The sequence below is a fragment of the Pleuronectes platessa genome, chromosome 10, assembly GCF_947347685.1.
Source record: "Pleuronectes platessa chromosome 10, fPlePla1.1, whole genome shotgun sequence".
Classification (NCBI taxonomy): domain Eukaryota; kingdom Metazoa; phylum Chordata; class Actinopteri; order Pleuronectiformes; family Pleuronectidae; genus Pleuronectes; species Pleuronectes platessa.
Window position 1 is genome coordinate 13,260,861 of NC_070635.1, and position 17,632 is coordinate 13,278,492.

At 44.6% G+C, this 17,632-nt stretch overlaps 2 protein-coding genes across 3 annotated transcripts; both read left to right on the plus strand.

Annotated features, from left to right (window-relative positions):
* Nucleotides 1-1,337: 1,337 nt before the first annotated feature.
* Nucleotides 1,338-7,349, plus strand: hacl1 (2-hydroxyacyl-CoA lyase 1). Its single transcript, XM_053432611.1, has 17 exons — nt 1,338-1,501; nt 1,703-1,807; nt 1,907-1,947; nt 2,039-2,119; nt 2,441-2,513; nt 2,591-2,668; nt 2,770-2,864; nt 2,967-3,079; nt 3,200-3,335; nt 3,780-3,885; nt 4,021-4,104; nt 4,231-4,332; nt 4,461-4,615; nt 5,030-5,188; nt 5,291-5,398; nt 5,490-5,676; nt 7,116-7,349. Exons 1-17 carry the CDS (start codon nt 1,451-1,453, stop codon nt 7,146-7,148), a joined length of 1,707 nt encoding a protein of 568 aa, XP_053288586.1. The 5' UTR covers nt 1,338-1,450; the 3' UTR covers nt 7,149-7,349.
* A 1,122-nt stretch (nt 7,350-8,471) lies between these two features.
* On the plus strand, nt 8,472-16,652 carry colq (collagen-like tail subunit (single strand of homotrimer) of asymmetric acetylcholinesterase). Of its 2 annotated transcripts, XM_053433557.1 has the most exons (17): nt 8,472-8,655; nt 9,199-9,314; nt 9,615-9,722; nt 10,540-10,584; nt 10,753-10,779; nt 11,627-11,698; nt 12,147-12,209; nt 12,328-12,354; nt 12,462-12,506; nt 12,601-12,636; nt 12,743-12,823; nt 13,051-13,147; nt 13,688-13,812; nt 14,035-14,154; nt 14,254-14,395; nt 14,488-14,590; nt 14,688-16,652. In XM_053433557.1, the coding sequence occupies exons 1-17, from the start codon at nt 8,559-8,561 to the stop codon at nt 14,755-14,757; spliced, it is 1,374 nt and encodes a 457-aa protein (XP_053289532.1). In that variant the 5' UTR covers nt 8,472-8,558; the 3' UTR covers nt 14,758-16,652. The 2 variants fall into 2 exon arrangements, with proteins under 2 accessions (XP_053289532.1, XP_053289533.1); XM_053433558.1 differs by lacking the exon at nt 9,199-9,314 and having other exon boundaries at nt 8,536-8,655.
* Nucleotides 16,653-17,632: the final 980 nt, after the last annotated feature.

The window sequence follows — 17,632 nt, forward strand, 5'->3', positions numbered from 1 at the left end:
CTAAAGTTGCCCATAAAAGAAAATCTTTAATATCCTTCAAGGGCAATTTGATGTGCAACCAGCAATCAGTGCACGACAAAAATAAACAAATATAAACAATGTAAATAAAACACAATATAACTATAGACTAAGTCTAAGTAGCAGGGGGAAATTAGCTTTTAATAAATGAATTGATAAGTCGACCAACAGAAAATTACCCGTCAACTATTTAGATATTCTCGAAACATTTCTACTCTTAATTTCCTGTTGTGTTTCTAATAATTATTAATGTTGGTGACATTTCCTTGATAAATGGGTGGAGGTTTTATTACCTCTGCTAAGGAGGTTATGTTTTCATCTCTGATTTGTCAGTCAACAGATTTATGTAATAAACTACTGGACCAATAACCACACAACCTGGTAGAAGGAAGCTGCATGGATCAGAGATGTAAATGCACAACACTGACCACCTCAGGCTCCTGGTCGTGTCTGCAGTGATTCACTGTCACATTGTGAAAACAAGACACCGGGGCTAGGAAGCCAAGTCTGACTATCTACTGTTTTACAGGCCGATCAATACAATGTCAGCCTGGTTGTACTGCTTACTATCAGGTGTCAATATTAGGTTTTCTATTTTTATGTATAGTTTCATTTCAGGGCAAGCCTCAAAAGGAGATTTTTTTAATGCTAGTTATCACTATTAATTATCATTAAGACAGCAGTGGAATTTACGACAACCCGACTCTTAGGATTCAGTTTGTCGTGATGGTGACTTAATGGTAAGTCATGTTGAAGAAATGTGATGATTTGACAAAAACTATAAACTTCCTGGCCGAGGGAATAATTCATGGATCTTAATGGAAATAATTTGGCCTATTTGACTGAGTATGACATTATGCACGGCTTGACTGATTTTCAAAGTGCCTTGGCAAATGTATGAACTCCAATGATTCACTGCTGGTTTGTATTAGGTAATTAAATATTTCCTGTATTTGGGGACACAATTAATTAATAGGAATCAATTGATAATGGATTTCCATAAAGATAATCAAATCAATTTTGATAATTGTCAAAAAATACTGAAAGATTATGTGGTGTACAGCTAATTCCCACGGAAGAATATAGATCTCTTGAGCCTCTTTAAATATTAAAGTTATTTTCTCATTTATCAAAGTAAACTGTATATTTTGCAAATAATGCACTGTTATGAACAATCTTCATTAGTAATTTAACAGATTATATAACCGATTAATTATAATAAACAAACTGGGAGATAGACAATATAAAATAAGCAGTAGTATTTGTTATTTCTTTGCGTAAAGGTCGCTTTTTGACGCTACACGCCGTCGCTCCTTGATTGGCTGGGAAGTAGGAAGGGAAAGAAAGGGGGCGGCCTCAGAGGTTGTGATTGAGTTGGTGTTTCGGGGAGTTCTGTGAAAGTTGCAGCCTCAGATCCAGTTTGTGAGGAGTCATGGAGAACGTGACAGGAGCTCAGCTGGTGGCGGAGTCTCTGAAAGCTCAGGTAAGAGAACTCATTAAACATCTCAGAAGAAACAACCCACACGTGACGAATCATCTGTTGTGAAAAGTGTGTCAAAGTTCACGTGCCGCGCTGTCGGGTATAATAAACCATGAGCTATGATGAGTACTCGTTACAACCACTTCTTCTTCTTCTTCATGAAAGTGTTATATCTGAGTCAGACGATGTTCTGTGTCCCTGCAGAAGGTGGAGTTCATGTTCGGGATCGTCGGGGTTCCTATCATCGAAGTGGCCATGGCTGCTCAGGCTGCGGGCATCAGATATGTGGGGATGCGCAACGAGCAAGCGGTAAAAACACGTGTTATTATCTCACGCTGCTGTTCAACTGCAGCTACTGGTAACTAACTGGTTACTTAGTCACATGTCTGTCTGTCCGTCCCACCACAGGCGTGCTACGCTGCCTCCGCCATTGGATACCTGACGGGCAGGTGAGGGTCAGAGCAGCAGGAGGATCAGAGCAGAGATCGGTGTGACTGTGTTTATCTGACACGTTGTTGTTCTGTCGCTTTCTGTTCCCAGACCTGGGGCCTGCCTGGTGGTGTCTGGACCTGGACTCATCCATGCACTGGGTGGAATGGCCAATGCCAACGTGAACTGCTGGTGTGGCTCCATAAATATTCACATCACTCATAATCACCATTAATATCCCATAATTATGTCTTTCAAGTTCAAAGACTGAGTGAAGGCTTTATGTTTTTAACTCTTCTATGGGCAGAGAATGAGAAACACACAATCAAAAAGTGGTTACACAATGCATAAACAATATCTCGATATAGATTGGTGTTTTGTTATTTAGCTTTTTATCAGGGTATCTCAGTTCCCCAGCCCCAACATAAACATCTTATGTTTATCTATGTATATTAAACATGTGTGCTCTGGATAAAAAGACGAGATAAGATAACTGTCGCCTGCTGTGCACAGGCCTGTGGTTGTCATTGGAGGCTCCTCAGACAGAGGCCAGGAGACAGCAGGAGCCTTTCAGGAGTTCCCTCAGGTAGAAAACAGCTTCATGTGGATTTGTGCCTGTTGACTCTTCATCGAGTTGACGCTGTTCTTTTCATCGGTCATTAGGTGGAGGCCTGTCGCCTTTACAGCAAGTTCTCTGCCAGACCCAGCACTCTGGAAGCCATCCCCTCAGTGATAGAGAAGGTAACGTCTCAAACGGATGTTACACCATCTTGATACAATACATCTCAGTGATGTAGTCGACATAACGAGACATTTTGTGTATTTCCATTATTCTTTTGTAGGCAGTCCGCACGAGCATGTACGGGCGTCCAGGGGCTTGTTACGTGGACATTGCGGGAGATATGGTCAATGCTCAAGTGGAAAGGAGCAAAGTCAGGTTTGTTTCATGAATACATTTGAAACATTTAGTTTTTCTGTATCATTTCATCCTTGTTGTGACGAGTGTGAAGTCACTAAGAGAGCTGTGTTCCTCCTGCAGAGTTGTATCCTGTTGCCCTCCTCCCCCGGTGAGTTTGGCTGACCACGGTGCGATCGCTGAGGCCGTTTCTGTCCTGAAAGCAGCTGAAAGACCCTTAGTCATCATCGGCAAAGGTAACATCTGAACAAAGCGTTTTCTTACTGCTATAATCACAATCTAGATTCCACCACTGGTATCAGGGTACCATTAAATAAGTCTTGATGATATGATTGGAGTGTTGTTGTGCCAAACAGGAGCAGCTTACGGTCGAGCAGAACTTGCTCTGAAGGAGTTTGTGGAGACGAGCGGTTTGCCCTTCCTGCCCACCCCCATGGGGAAGGGAGTGCTGCCCGACGATCACCCCAACTGTGTGGCTGCTGCCCGCTCGAGGTGACACCTTACGAGAATGTGCAGGATTCTGTATTTTCCATTATTTAGGCTGATACTTTTGTTCAAAGTAACTAATAATAGTTATGTCCGACTGTCCATCTGTTATGATTTCATTTCTGGAGCAGACCATTTTGGAGTTTTTCCACAAAACTGAACAATTATGTTGATCAAGATGTCAAGTGGGGCTTTTTGATATTTATGGTTTGCTGGGTTTAGGCCATCTCCACATGCAGTAAATACACTCGTATATAAATCTACAATACTTTACTAATTACATTGAGTGTATTTACTGCATGTGGAGATGGCCTATCACCAGCAAACCATGAATATCAAAAAGTAACTCAATGTATAAGATATTTTATACATATAACCCTGAGTACAATACAACATATCCATCCTTGTTTACATGGTATTCACTCGTTTCCTCCCGTTTCTGCCACAAAGAGCTCTCCTCCAGGCGGATGTTGTTCTCCTGCTCGGAGCCAGACTCAACTGGATGCTCCATTTTGGTCTGCCACCCAGATTTGACCCCGACGTCAAAGTCATCCAGGTCTGTAAACGCCTCCCTGTTAGAAAGCGAATGGTGTTGACTCAGGATTCGTGCAAATACTGTGAATATCGTTGTTTCTCTGCTGCAGAAAATGTTGTTCGATAATAGTATAACACGGTGGGGCTGTGTTTGCAGGTTGACCTCTGTGCGGAGGAGATGGGGAACAACGTGACTCCGGCTGTTGCTCTCCTGGGAGACGTCAACGCTATCGTAACTCAGGTACATCAACTACAACCAGGCTGTCCAACAAACATCTAACTATCCTCAACTAAGACACGGACATGTTTACAAGATGTTTATAAGAAAACAGAAATGTCTTTGATTCATTGTTTGTTTTCCCCTCAGCTCCTGACTTGTGTCCGTAGTGATGTTTGGAAGTATCCCTCTGACGCAGAGTGGTGGGGCACTCTGAAGGAGAAAATTGCTGCTAATGCAAAAATCTCCAAGGTGGGTTTAGAGCTGATGACATTGATTTAACAGGATTATGAACCTTTTTCTCTATCTAGATGTAGTTTATTGTATTGTTATTATTCATATGCGGTTTGAAAAGATGTTTGCCCTCTGTCTCTGTGAAGGCTCTCGCTCTGACGTCAACATTACCCATGAACTACTACACAGTGTTTCACCACGTCTCCCAGCTGCTGCCGCACGACTGCGTCATTGTCAGCGAGGGAGCGAACACCATGGACATAGGACGCACCATGTTGAACAACTACCTCCCTCGACACAGGTACGAGGGTCAGACACAGGGAAGCTCTGGAGCAACAAATGATTGACTGTCTCTTTAACGAACAAATTGCCACATTTCAACTAAAGCCCAAGCGATTCATTTGTTGGCCAATAAGAAACCTGCTGATGTAATCCTCTCATAGGCCAAATTTGCCAAAATGAAAACTCTTATTTTACAGAGCAAGCAATGCAGAACATCTGCTTTTATGTTCACATTTTACATGTAAATATAATTGGTTGTATTTACAGTTATTTATAGGCGAGTTTATAGTAGAACTGTAAAATATCAAGCCCCAATGATATTTCATATATATTGTTATCAGAATTTGTTTACCCCCTAATCACTTTCGACCCGAATCGGTCCGGTTCTCACTCGTTCTAACTCCTGTGGTTGACTCGTCCTGATGATGTGCAGGTTGGATGCAGGCACATTCGGGACGATGGGCGTGGGCCTTGGTTTTGCGATAGCCGCAGCTGCTTTGGAGAGGAGCGAGGGCAAAGGCAAAAGGGTTGTGTGTGTGGAAGGAGACAGTGCCTTTGGATTTTCAGGCATGGAGGTTGAAACCATGTGCAGGTAGGTTTGTGTCCTTCCTTTCTATGGTGTATATTCGGTTCAACTTCCTATAAAAGCTTGATTTCACAACTTAATTCCACAATCTTTTTTGTTCTTTAATAGGTACAACCTACCTGTGGTCATTATTGTGGTAAACAATAATGGAATATACAGCGGCGTGGATCCGGAGACGTGGAAAGAAATGGCAAAAATGGGAGATCTGACTTCTATGTGAGCCAAGTGATCGTAATAGAGTACATTTCCTTTGCAGGTGTTCTCCTGGGATGTACTGAAATCCCATGTGGTGTGATGTACTTGTCAGAGCCCCTCCTGTGACCCTCCTGCCCGAGGCGCGCTACGATGAGATCATGACGGCGTTTGGAGGTCGAGGCTTCCTGGTGAGGACGGAGGAGGAGCTGCGAGCCGCCTTGGAGCTGAGCTTGAGTGACTGGGAGAGGCCGAGTCTCCTCAACGTGCTGATCGACCCCTCCTCCGACAGGAAGCAGCAGGTAACCGTCCCCTCGAGGGAATGGGTTCAGCGTTCAATCTCGAGCAGCCAAGGTTGAAAATGAAGGAATCATCTTGAGTTTTGTTGTGAAGCCAAATTTACATCGTTCAATGTAAACAGCATCTATCCTGTGGAATTGTCACTCCCCCTGGTGGTTGAGGATGTAATTGATGCTGAATGCCACTTTCACCTGCTAATAACTCAGTTTTAATGTCCTCATTCTCTTTAAACCAAAATGACCGAAACATCATCCCACTTAATAACTTCACAATTCCACCATCCCCTCTGCGCCACCCCACTCCCCTATAAGAGAGAGAGAGTGCTGCATGTGCAGATGGAGAATCTGTGTGTGCAGGTGAGCATCCTACATTAAGTGCTGTTAAACTAAATCCTGAGATCCTCCTGTTATTTTCAAATGCCATTGAAAAGAACAGGAGGATAGCGCTCCTTGCTTCGCTCTCCCGCTTGAATGAGTGGTCGGACTCCACCCATGAAGATTTTACTGTCTTTGAAAAGGCAGAGTTAACATCAGCAGTCATCTGTAGACTTCTCATCACAATTGGCAAAATATGAATATGAGATATAACTTAAACTGACTATTTAATGTTTAGTCCTCTTTCTATTTGGCCCAATATTCACTGTGCAAGAATTGATATTGTAACCATTTAAATTAATTGGAACACAACCTGCTGCACAAAATTGAAAGACTTATTTGTAATTTTGATACACATAATAAAATAAAACAGTATGTTTAGATGGGAGAGAAGGACGATCGCTGGATTAAAATAAATTAATCCTTCGAACCTCATTCATTTACAATTAAGAAATTGGTAGAGAAATCAACAAACGCCCGCAGGAGGAGATGTTTGGTGACTTGAGTGACAAAGACAGTCACAGCGGTAACCGTGACTGTACTTGTTTACTTGTCTCTTGCCGTGTCCTCGCAGGCCTACGTGACTCTCATGTCTTACTGAGCTGTAATCCAGACCCTCCAGGTGCTCCACAGAACTGTTGTACTCCGCTCACAATCCCTCCACCTCACACTGGCTTGACCTTTCTATTTCGGGGTCCCCATAATTAGAAAGCGCGGCCCTCTGTGTTTATGTTGAATGTATCCACGCAACCCCTTCGCCGACATGTTTGAAGGTTGTATTCGGGACTGTAGCCATGGTGCTGAACTCCGTGGCCGTGCTCTTTGAGGCCGGCGGAAAAAGACCTTTGAGTTTAGCTGCCATCATTGTCTCTCTCCTGAATGTCTGGATTAGAGCTGAGTCTTTGATAACGGGCAAAGACAAACTATTCTCTGTTCCCTGCACAGACACATTTCTGAGTGTGAAGGTCAAATGGGCTTCAGCATCCATGAAGGACACAAGAGGCCCTTTAAATAAAATGTCCCGATCGTGTCTGGAGGTCTAATGACTGTGTTGTCTGTACTTGCAGGATTTTCCATGGCTCACACGGTCAAACTTATAGACGTGAAGAGAGAGCTGCCTCCTCCTCCTTCGTCCAGAGCTTCAGAACAGCAGTGATCGTTTTCCAGAGACAAATTGGGAAAATATACGGCGGTTTTTGTTTTTTCTAATTGTTTCCATGAAATTACTATTGAATTTTCTAACACAGTTGTGTTAAATTTTACTAAATAATACCAGAATAAAAAATGTACTCAATACAAAATGGAATTATTCATTTATTTATATCAAATAATATATTTTTTCCCCCGCGGACATTCAGCTGCAACGAGTATTCACTCTGATGATTATTGTCTCGATTCGTTTTTTTGCCAATAAAACTGCCTAAAGCCCAATTTAACAAATTAAATAGTTTGTTATCTGACAAAATGTCTATAACCCAAAATATTTAGTTTTTCAATGTTATAAAGCAAAATCATTACATCTGAGACCTTAAAATCACAGTGTGTTTGGCAATAAATAAATTATCAGAATAGTTGTTAGTTGATGTAATTTCTGCGGATACACTTATTGATTAATCAATAATACTCTTATCTATGCTCTCACGTTGGCTTATTGATTCATCCGAAAGGATCGAGGGCAAACATTGCAAATTCTGGGGAAATATAATTTTGCGGTCCATTTGATGCTGAGGTCCTTTTCCTGCAGGGACATTGCTTATTAGTCTACTTTTTATATCAATGCAGTGAAATCTGATCTGAACCTAGAATATAGAGTTTCTCCATTTTTGCTTGAGCGGTTTGAGTAAAAACAGAGACTGATATTTACCATATGATTAAAACAGAAGTGCTTGTACAGAATTCACATCCCCCAAGAGTGTCCTTGGAAATGCAGACACTCCCACTTACTAACTGTCCTTCACTAAATTGATTCCATGATGCACAGTGGGATGCACTGAGCACTGCATAAAACAAATGCTTAAGTGCATCTGTGTGTGTGTGTGTGTGTGTGTATGTGTGTGTCTGCATAGATTTGGGCAAGTTGTCCCCAACAACTACATTAAAATGCACTTTTTATACCTCAATGGAAAACCCCCCCTTTTTGGATCTCTTGCAGAAAAGCCCATTTGTGGTTTACTATGTGATATGACTCCCTGCGGGGACGAGTGAAAACAACAAAGCTCCCCCCCCCCCCCCCCCTGCAGTTGTACAGCTCAGATATTGGCACACGAAGCAGCTGGCGGGCCGTCTCCTGTAATTTTAGCGCACACTGATGCGGAGGAAGGATTTAATGGGCATTGGTCAGCGCACCTTCTCGTGAGGGCGTAGAGGAGCCCGGGCAGAGGGAGGGAGAGAGGGAGGGCAGCAGAAGGGGAGCGGACAGCGAGGAGCGAGGGAGAGCGGAAGGCAGCGTGCGCGTGAGGGCTGCTGCTGTGGCTCACAAGTCAAAGTCTGGCAACTGGACCTGGAGCAGCATGACTCCCCTAACACTGGGATTGTACCTGCCGCTGTGGTTCTGCTGTGGCCTGGCCCAGTCCTCTTTCCTGGAGGGCTTTGTTTCATTCCCAGCAGGTAAGAGAATGGTTATGCCGAAGCTTTGTGTGTGTTTGTGTTTGTTTGTGTTTGTGTACAGTACACACAGTTCCGTGCATGCACAGGTGACCAGGTGGTGGAGCTGTGAACGCATGGACCCTACACGTCTTATCTCTGGGACTAGGGTTTGAGCTCTTAACGTTTGTGGGATACACTTGTTTTTATTTTTCTTGTCATGCTTGAGCTCGCTTGGAAATGCCTCTATAAATAGCAAGAGCAGCTCCGGCCCCTTCAGCGAGAGCCCCCTTCATATCCGTGTCCAGCTTTAGGAACTCCGCTGACGGGCTGTCATGATAGTTTGCACCTGTCCGCCTGTCCCTGCTGCCGCCCCTGCATGTCCTAACCTCCAAAATGTGTCCCGGTGCTACTCCTGCATGTGGGGGATATGTGTCCGTGCACTGTGGTCGTCCGTGCACGTCCATGCGTTCAGGGGAGGGGGGGTGTTCAGGATTCCCGCTCGGGTTGTACCGTTTCACGTGTTGCGTCGGTGCAACTTCTGATTGCATGCACCACCTTGCACAGCTCTCAGGTCCCAGGAGCAGCAGCAGCAGAAGAGATTCAGCCCATGCTGTTTGCTGAGTCCACCTCCACCCCCACTCTTCCCTCCACCCCCTTCACATTGGCGCCGACACGCTCATGTGAGTCCAAAAGTCATGTGACTTGCTATTGTGGAACCTCTGACTGTTGATATGTCCTTGGGTGAAATCCAGATCGACCCACTGATGTGGTGCTTCCATCAGAAAGCTCAGCAGGTGGAACATGTTTGCAGGAAGCGAATGGGTTAATGATGATGATGAGGATGTGATGAAATTCTAATATTTAGCTCTTTAGGTAAACCTCCCATTGTCCAAGAGTTATTCTACTGACTTGCCTCTGTCCACTTAGCATGTTGTCAAAGCTTTAAAAGAAATTCTTATTTCTATTTTTCTATTTCACAGAATGAGGGCATGCCAAACAATGGCCCTCAGAATGAGCCGAGCAACCGGGACAAAGGTTCTGCCTGCGTCCGAGGTCTCCCTGGGCCTGCTGGTCCTCCAGGGCCCCAGGTAGGACCCAGGCTCTTCCCGATCCTCTTGATCGGAGAATCAAATACGTGCTGCCAAACATTACCAATAGACAATTCCAATACACCTCGCACACAAAAACAGAACACACAAACCAAGGACTTCACCTGCACCTTCGTCAGTTGGGCCAAATCCCAACGGTCTCTCTTTCACGTTTGGGGTCCGCCTATAGATTAAAGGTCTCATGACTTAGTGCTGCAGCAACGTATTGCCCCTCATCTCCCCTCCAACTTGAGAGTTCCTGTCAGGGAATGGGGGGATTTCTCTGGCCCAGGAAACACAGCAGCCCATTAACGCTCTACATTTAGCCGAGACACAAATAGCCTTTTTCCACTGCCTGCCAGTGCGCCACACATCATTCTCAGAAACTGTTCCGAAGTGCCGTCTGCCTGGAAAGGCATACTGTGTCGCGTAAATTCCAGGGATTACCACCACAAGCATGTGTCCGTGTGTTTGTGTACTCTAGTGATGAGAGATATGGGCATTTTGGTTCAATAGACCTCGTCCGCTGTTAGCCCAGCGTTTCATTAGTGAAGAGCAGATTTGCCTGATGATTGGTAAAGCTTTTGCTGTGTTCGCCGCTCTCAAGCTGCTCCAGCGTTTCAGTATATCAAGAGAGACCAACAGGGCACTTTTTAAATCAATAGTGGCCACTCAGCCTTAAGTTAATTGAAACTGCAGCCCTGGAAGCAGTCATGCCTTTGTGGTGGGACATTGTGGACAATAAAAACTAATGTAGATGGCTATCTCTGGGATTTATGGGCAAATGCTCTGTATTTATTTTACTTATGCTCATTAGGGTCCCGTCGGAATACCTGGGATAGAAGGACCTAAGGGAGAAAGGGTAAGCAGGTTTACTTCCCCTTGTTCCAGTTGCATGTTGTAAACAGTTCACAAGCTATTCATTTTGTTCTGATCTAAAGTGGAGCTGCTGTGCATGTCTGAAAGATGCTTGCTGGAAATGTATTAAATGGCCAATGTCCTTGTCCCCTCCTCTACATCCTGTTGTCAGGGAGAAATTGGAAGACCTGGGCAAAAGGTGAGAGTTCCCATTAATCACTTCATATTCTCCGCTAAGTGGATTTACTGAAAAATGAGAGAGTGCCTCCGCCTGCTCGCCAGCTCGCTGTAAATGGGGACACTGCCTGAGCCTGGTTACAAGTACAACTCTGACAGGAGACAGAGCAGACACGTTGACAGGATCCCAGGGACTCGGGGCTGCTGAGATGGGCTGTTTTGAGAGCAGAGGGAGTTGACACGCTGTCGGCCTCCTCTCACGGGGGGGGGGGGGACACATCGCCTCCCAATCGACCCCTCAAAGACACCCAGCCTCCCTGTCAGACGGAACCTGCCTCTCTGTCTCAGCGACAGGATGAGCCCACGCAGCTTTATTGAAACAGAGTTTGATCACCGCAGGCGGGGGGGGAGCAGCGACCTGCTCGATGATCGCTCGCTGTGGTTGGGCGGTCGAAGTGGCCCAGTGGGAGAGCTTCACCGTCTGGTGGCCTGACAGAGCGGCTTTGCAGCACTGCGGCGCAATTTGGCTTAGTGCTTTAGCCAGGTCATAAATCATTTTATTCTCCTGTTCTCCTGACTCCTGTTCTATATACAGCCCATCATTTAATTAAAGAGAGCAATGTGACAGGGCTTGTTAAGTCATTCTCCCCCTGCATGTGCAGCGCTGTCCGATAAATACTACAGCAAGCAGGCTGTCAGTTTACACAGTGAATGTTGCACTTAGATTTCTTCTTACCTCTGAAGCAGACAGGTGTAAGTGGCTGTGATTTCGTTAACAACTTGTTCAGCTCTGGCAGCAGTAGTTTTATTCGTCTCTTATAAGGAATGTCTTCGTCAGATCAGATGCTAAAGTCGATGTCTTGTGTTAGGGTCGGACAGGCACTCAAGGACTCCCTGGGAAGCAGGGATCAGCTGGATGGCCAGGACCAAGTGGGCCCAAAGTGAGTAAGTCAGACCTCCTAACATAGATGACACAGTATATGACCTATATACAAGTCATATATGACCAGGTCAGTAAATGACTTCAGACCAGTAAGTGACAATACATTCACAAAAGAGAAGGATGGTGGTGCGATTCCCAACACCTACATTCTGAAGTCTCCTTGGGCAAGATACTGAACCCCAAAACAAACCCAATACAACAAATTCCTTACTATACCGTAAATACCTTTTAAGTGGGCGATAAGACTAGCAAATCTAGGCCATTTACATAGTATTGTAAATACTATACACACATACTCTACATACCGTCCTTATAGATGCTTGGTTGAAATAGTCCCGGTCTTCACTCATTACGTCGTCTTTGGGTTGGGGTAATATTTTGACATGACTGTTTGATAAATGATGCCTATCCACATTTGTCTTATTCCTTGTTTTCCTCTGTGACAGGGTGAGAAAGGTGACTCAGGGCTGATGGGACTGCCTGGAGCCAGAGGACCAATTGGGCCAAGGGTAAGATCTACATACAACCCAACATGAAGACACCCATGATGATGATCTCCTCCTTCTTTCTTTCACTCTGGATATCTCCTATATTATACCTTATATGTATGTTTGATCTTTCCTCTAGGGTTTAGCAGGGTATAAAGGAGAGAAGGTGTGTGACCATGTTATTAAAAATCATTCTCACTGAATTTTATGGAACATGTTTCCTTTTTGATTGAATCTATAAATATTTTATGACACTGTATTCTGCTCCATCAGGGCTCTCGAGGGGATCGTGGTACGAGTGGATTGAAAGGCGACAAGGTGGGCAGAGTTTATCATTAGAGTCCATCTACATACTGTGTGTGCATATACAAAATCTACCATGCTATTATCATTTACTTCTCTGTATCCACAGGGTGGAATGGGTTTCCCAGGAATGCTTGGACAGAAAGTGAGTGACACTTCTTAGAAAAGTTCATTTTTTTTTACCTTGAACTTTAGAAATTCATACATTTGACCGAACTGGTTGTTGAGATGGGATTTGATTTGTCACACAGGGTGAAATGGGTCCAAAGGGAGAACCTGGAACCTCAGGAAACAGAGGACCCACTGGTCGACCAGGGAAAAGAGGCAAGCAGGTGAAGTGCTTGTGGGCATGTGACATTATGGTTGCACTGTTTTATTGAAGGAACACAGTATATTGAGTTATAATGTATCTGTGCCTCCATTCTTCAAAGTGCACAGAGCTACTGAGAGAGACATTGGGCAAATGTCAATTTTGAGATTGCCTTTGATATTTTGATTTACAAAATATTCTGTAAAGAAACGCTTTAAATCTGACCGGCTTGTTTTGATTGTGTTTCAGGGAGGGAAAGGAGACACAGGCAGCGTTGGTCCTATGGGACCTGCAGGCCCACATGGACCTCAGGGCCACCCCGGCCCTCCTGGTTCTCCTGCCACAGGTGAGCTCCTTCTGGAGGAAGGCGGTTTGTGTGTGGCTCTGCACGTTCTCTGTTCCCTGAGAGCCTGTGAAGAGCTGTGCGAAGACAAAAAACACCCGTATCAGCAAAAGGAAGCAGACTCTAGACCAGTGTGCGAGGTAACACCGGTAGTCTTATTTAGCACCGGAGAAACATAATCTCCTGAGGTGAAACCGGACGCTCCCGTCATGACATCATGCGGCTAAAATGGATCTGCAGAAGACGAGCCGCCCCACGGTTCTACAAATACAATGTCACCACATAATTAAAGTGACATTTGTTATCTTCATCAGGTTTCTGCTTGAATTCAGTCGATTGTGTCGGCCTCTTGATAGATGAATCAAAGATAGTTTCACACGCTGCTTCATCACTTGTGTTGTTTACACCAGCTTCGGTATCCGTGTACTCTCCACACTTTGCCTACAGCTCACTGAGCCGGCAGCAGTCTGTCACCTGGCAGTAAACATGTGGTCTGTTTTTTGATTGTTTTCAATGATGACTTTTCTCTCCGCGTGTGTTTAGGTGTGTACATGGTTGCAACAAAGGGAGCACGGGGTCTACCCGGGCCTCCTGGAAAGTGTAGCTGCGGCTCCATCAGCGGGATTGATGATTCTTCTACCAAAGGAAACTATCCCAGAGTACCAGCGGTGAGAATGAATGGTCTTGAATGTAAAAAGCCATGTGAAGTATATTGTCAGGTTAATTATAGGTTCTACACAAATCTGATATTCCGCTCATTGATGTTATTTTCTTGTAAATCTTTAGAAACCTTTGGGTTATTTGGTTTTAATATTGTGTTTTTGTAATTTTATTTCAATTTAAAAAGTCTTGACTTGACAGTAATTCTTTTCTCTTCACCTTTTATTCAGATCTTCGTCGTAAGCAATGAGGAAGAGCTGGAGCGCCTTCAGGTCGATAATGCTCTCGCATTCCGCAAAGATCAGAGATCTCTCTATTTCAAAGACATTGATGGCTGGCTGCCCATCCAGGTAGCAGCGCATCCAGCTGAGCTTGGCTTTCTTCTTTGCTGCTGTATTTGCACCCTCGGTTTTCTCATGACTAACCAGGTTTTTTAACCTCTGTAAAAGACTTTTCCATTCCAGCTGACACCGTTCCAATCCATGGAGAACGCACCTGACGATGAAGGTTACTGTGGAGACGGGGTGGTGCAGATTTCCAGCGGGGAGGAGTGCGATGACAGCAATCGAGTCGTCACTGACGGCTGCGTCAGTAAGTCATGCGTCCATGATAAGTTCTTGGTTGTACTTTGCTGTGCACATACAATGTGACCCCTCCACCTCTGTCGTCTCCCCTTACCACAGAATGTAAACACGCCTACTGTGGAGACGGCTATCGCTATGAGGGGGCCGAGGAGTGTGATGGAAAAGACTTTGGATACCAGACATGTAACTCATATCTTCCAGGGTGAGCACAGTGTACAACTGTTTGCTACATGAATAAGGTCCAAGTGTTTTGTTGACATGTCAAACTGAGCACAGGGCGTCTCTCCTCTGGATTTCAGGTCGTATGGTCAGCTCAAGTGCACACCACACTGTGTCATCGACTCCACAAACTGCAAGTACTTCACTTGAGGAGGAAGCTGGACGGCGCAGCGGGATCCTCGGTGTGATGTTTCCTTCACACACACAACAGGAATATTTACACGCAAAAAAAAGAACAAGTATCGCTCCAAGCAAGAGACTCTGAAGACAGAGGAAGCCAACGATTCTACGACAAAAGAAAAACAAAACTTACGTATATACATGTATATCTCCTCTGTACTGCTGCTGAGACGCCACGTAGCTCCCTGGAGTTATAGAGCCGGTCAGGGGAGGAGAAAGCCTTCACTTACACATCTGAACCGCACAGGACGACTGCAATCTGCCGTATCAGGCAGGATTAAAGACTGGCCTCCTCCTCACCACGCCTGATTGAACCGGACTCGGCCTCTGGATGGGACAGTTGTGTGCGACAGCCATGCAGAGACCTAACTAAGTGCCAGGTGGAGATGTTGCAGATGAGCGGTAACGGGGCTTGAGTCGTGTTAATCTTGACCCAGTTACTGTTGAGAAAGAGAGGCAGTAGGACATCCAGGGCCATAGCCCCAGGTTTTCTACTGCAGCGTGAGTGACGGTGCACAGCATTTGCATGAGGCTGGGATTGATAAGTCCATGACAGCGGCTGTCACTATCCAAGCATGTAACCTATCAGTTTGTTCTTTATTACCACATCAAGGTTCAATCTGTGTACTGTCGGTATCACATCACCCATTTCAGTCATCAAGGTAAAAGCAGGCATACGCTACGATCAATACTTTTAGTTAGACATGGAGATCCATGTGATTAAAGTGCATGAAGTACGTACTTGTAGTATTTCAGACTGTTACACCAGGAGGCTGCACATTACAACCTTGTGATGCTACTGTACTTTACACACACGGTTTCATAAATTTTAAAGTAACCTCTCAGGAACCAACAGGTAATGTAGCTCCACATGGCAACGCTCACAGGCGTCCGCCTCCACTCTCTATGTAAATCCCAAAGGCAGTGACTGTACACTGAGGCACACGGGTCGATCGACTAGCGCTCCGACCGATAGGCAGCGCGCGGGCCGGAGAAAACAATCAAGCTCCTTCCCCCGTGCTGCGACGAGAAACGAAATATACTGTATGTGAAGGCTTGAAACTGTTATGTTCTTAATAATCACTCACTGCACAGGGAAGGCTGGAATAGTCTGTAGCAGCTAAAAAGGGGGAGGAACCTCAATTCCCCTCTCTTCTATGGTTATTACTGTATTTACTCTATTACCTCTTTATCCAGTCTTTCTGTCTTATGGTATATGCAGCAACCGAGAAGCTCAATGGTAAACTTAACCGTGGAGTTTATGTAGTCTTGCTGTGTGCTGGGCACCAATAGTGAAAAACGACTTTGCCGATATAAGCTGACATTGTTCCATAAGCTACTGTATCAGTCACAGTGCCAAGGGAGAGCTCTTGTTTCTCAGCCATACTCCGATGTAGTCCGGTGTTTCAATCTGCTGTAAAAACAAAAGATAAAGATTAAGACTGTTACTGTAAATGTGTCTGCATGCTCGTGATGCCATACTAATCATCGCCACTCATTGTTCCGTCAATCGCTCCTTATTCATCAGCATAGCAGGTGTCTTAAGAAGTGTCAGTTGTGCTCCAGCCAGAGTGTAGTGTCAGTACTGTACGTGTGAGGCGCCTCTATATGATAGTGATGAACTGTGCCATGCACAAAGATTAAATACTGTTTGGACATTGTGTTGAATGTTGTGCCTGTGGCCTGTGCTGCTGTATCTGTGTATATGCACAACACTGTTGAAACATAACATGCATGTGGTAAAGTACTGTATAAGGATTTATGAAATATATTATTCCCGGTGACTGGGTTAGTGATCAAGTTCATTTTTGTTTCATTATTGTGATATGATTTATACAGTAGCTGTTTAAAAAGAAGTGAAAATAAAAAAGGGGTCATTTAAGTTCTTTGCTTATTGTCGCACATGCATCTTGAATTGTTGTTCATCAGGCTGTGCAAACACAACAGAGATGGAGGGGCCGTTGATGTTCCCTCACAGAAAAAAAAAACCTGATGTTTATCAAGTGCAAAGAAAAAGGATGTTGTCAGCGGCTCCTTGCAAAGTGCTGCGATAGACTAAATGCTAAACAGACCACAGTGAAGTCAGGAGGTTTCTCAGCTTTCTGTTCTACCCCGATGAAACCCCTCAGAGCCGAGTCTGGAGAGGAGCTGAGTCGGGTCGGAGGACGGGCAGCCAGCCAGGGTTGCAGCAGAGATGTTTGAGGCTGGCTGCAGCCGTGTAACCCTATTAGCATGCTGCATTTATTTCCTAAATCACATCAAGACAATTTGTCTGCTGAGACGTCTGAGTAAAAGCTTACCTCTGTGTATTTATCCCATGGCATGCATTCCCTTACTGAATCACTTCTTATAATCCTGTAATATAACATTCATTATTGTGGAATAGGCCATTATCCCCAATGAGCAAATTCAATTTTTGATTCTTGAGGTTTATTTTTTTCTAAAACTTGTATTGAAGTAGAATTTTGAATACATGAGTATGTTCACGTTGTGGTGCTGCTACAGGACGTTTTCAGGAGATTTCTGACTGTAGTTGAAAGCTCAGGAAGAAGCTTATATATACCTTAATACAATATTAGAGAATTGTGAAAATGAAAAGAATAATGAAATAATGAACATATGATTTGATTTTCTCTGCCTGTTTATTATTATAACAGCAGAGATGTTGTCTTCAACAGGGTGAGCAGAGCAGGATCGTGCAGAGGCATTCTCATCTGTTTATGTCTTGGCCTTGTCCTTGCTGGGGTCCACGTTTGTCTGCCCTGCTGTGGTGACAGGAGGTGGGGCCACACAGACTGACAGAATGCTGGGCACCAGACAAAGACCCTCATTCCATAGGACTGCC